The sequence below is a fragment of the Mandrillus leucophaeus genome, unplaced genomic scaffold (genome assembly GCF_000951045.1).
Source record: "Mandrillus leucophaeus isolate KB7577 unplaced genomic scaffold, Mleu.le_1.0 Scaffold88, whole genome shotgun sequence".
In the NCBI taxonomy this organism is placed as follows: Eukaryota; Metazoa; Chordata; class Mammalia; order Primates; family Cercopithecidae; genus Mandrillus; species Mandrillus leucophaeus.
Genome location: NW_012109585.1, coordinates 1,234,922 through 1,237,125, shown reverse-complemented (window position 1 = coordinate 1,237,125; position 2,204 = coordinate 1,234,922). Strand labels below are relative to the sequence as shown.

At 33.8% G+C, this 2,204-nt stretch overlaps 1 protein-coding gene across 2 annotated transcripts in view; it reads left to right on the top strand.

Annotated features, from left to right (window-relative positions):
- NME5 (NME/NM23 family member 5) overlaps nt 1–2,104 on the top strand; it is a 26,840-nt gene extending 24,736 nt beyond the window's left edge. For both annotated transcript variants that reach the window (XM_011969171.1, XM_011969172.1), the window contains one exon: nt 1,899–2,104. In XM_011969171.1, coding sequence (XP_011824561.1) covers nt 1,899–1,982 — 84 coding nt within the window. In that variant the 3' untranslated portion in view covers nt 1,983–2,104. The remainder of the gene's footprint in view (nt 1–1,898) is intronic.
- Nucleotides 2,105–2,204: the final 100 nt, after the last annotated feature.

Genomic DNA, 2,204 nt, shown 5'->3' with positions numbered 1-2,204 from the left:
GTGGTTTTGATCAGCATTTCCCTAATGACTAATGTTGAGCATCTTTTCATGAGCTTGTTGGCCATTTGTATACCTTCTTTGAAGAAATGTCTATTCAAATTCAAGTCCTTTGCCGGTTTTTAAACTGGGTTGTCTTTTTGTTGAGTTAAAGTTCTTTATATTTCTAGATATTAAACCCTTATTAGATATATGATTTGCAAATATTGTCTTCCATTTTGTAGGTTGTCTTTTCACTTGCTTGATAATGTCCTTTAATTATAAACATTTTTCATTTGATGAAATCCAATTTATTTATTTTTTTCTTTTATTTCTTGTGCTTTTGGTGTCATGTCTGAGAATCCATTGTGAAATCCAAAGCCAAGGTCATGAAAATTTTCCCCTATGTTTTATGTTTTCTTTTAAGATTTTTTTCTTTTTTCTTTCCTTTTTTTTTTTTTTTGAGACATTTGAGTCTTTGTTGCCCATGCTGGAGTCCAGTGGCGCAATGTTGGCTCACTTCAACCTCTGCCTCCTGGGTTCAAGTGATTTTTGTGCACCAGCCTCCCAGGTAGCTGGGACCACAGGAGCACACTACCACACCCAGCTAATTTTAAAAATTTTTTGTAGAGATAGGGTCTCCCTATGTTGCCCAGGCTGGTCTTGAACTCCCGGTCTCAAGTGATCTTTCTACCTTGGCCTCCAAAAGTGTTGAGATTACAGGTGTGAGTCACTGCACCTGGCCTCTTTTAAGATGTTTATTGTTTTAGCTCTTATATTTAGGTCATTGGTCCATTGTGAGTTCATTTTTGTATATGATGTGGTATAGGGGTCCAACTTTATTCATTTGCATGTGGAAATCCAATTGTCCTAGTGGATCTGTTGAAGAGACTGTTCTTTCTCCATGAATGGACTTGGTACCATTGTCAAAAATTTGTTGACCATAGATGACTGGGTTTATTCCTGGATTCTCATTCTTTTTTAAAAACATGAAATGCTTCATAAATTGTGCATCATCCTTGCACAGGGCCATGCTAATAACCTCTCTGTATCATTCCAGTTTTGGTATATGTGCTGCCGAAGAGAGCACTGGACTCTTAGGTCTATTCTATTGGTCTACATGTCTGGCATAAGGATGTCATTACCACACTGTGCTGACTACTGTAGCTTTGTAGAAGGTTTTGAAATTGAGAGTACAAGTCAGTCCTCCAACTTTGTTCTTTTTCATGATTGTTTTGGCTCCTCAGAACCCCTTGCAATTTCATATGAATTTGAGGATTGGCTTTCCATTTCTGCAAAAAAAGCTTGTTGGACATTTGGCAAGAGCTGCATTGGATCTGTAGATTGCTTTGGGTAGTATTGACATCTTGCCAATATCAAGTCTTCCTATCTGTGAAAAATAATGTCTCCTCATTTATTTAGGTATTCTTCAATTTCTTTCAGCAATGTTTTACAATTCTTAATGTATAAGCCTTTCACTTCTTGGGTTAAATTTATCCCTTGGCATGTTATTTGTCTATTGTATGCTACAATAGCTATATGCTATTGTAAATGAAAGTGATTTAAAAATTTTTTTTGAACTGTCATTGCTGATGTATAGAAATACAATTGATTTTTGTGTATTGATCTTATAACCTACATCTTTGCTGAATTTATTAGCTCTAGTGGCTTCCTTGTAAATTCCTTAGGATTTTCCACATATAGGTTTATGCCGTCTGTGAATAGAGATAGTTTTACTTCTTTCTTTCCAGTTTGGATCTATTCTTGACAATCTTGCATAATGTAAATCCAAATGTTTCCATTTTTAATGGTCATTTTCTTAAAGTGATTTTGAAAACTGTTTAAGTTTCCAGTTGATATAGTATATATTGAAAGGAAATATGTAACTGTTTTTTAACTTAAGGTTTTTTTTTTCCCCATAGATTTGGCTAGCTGATTGGCTGCTGAAAAATAATCCTAACAAACCCAAACTTTGTCACCATCCAATTGTAGAAGAACCTTATTAAAAAAATCCTCGAAAGAACAAATCATGAACTATCTTATTGTAAAAGGCTGTATTTCTATTGTTTGAAAAAATTATTTCTAGGGTTTAAGTAACTACAAGTAAAATAAATTTATTTCTTAAAAATAAGTGTTAAAGGAATAACTATTCTATGAAGCAGACAACATTAAGGTAAAGTATAGGCTTAGAGTATGATTTTTTTTTTTTTTTTTTTTTACGGAGTCTC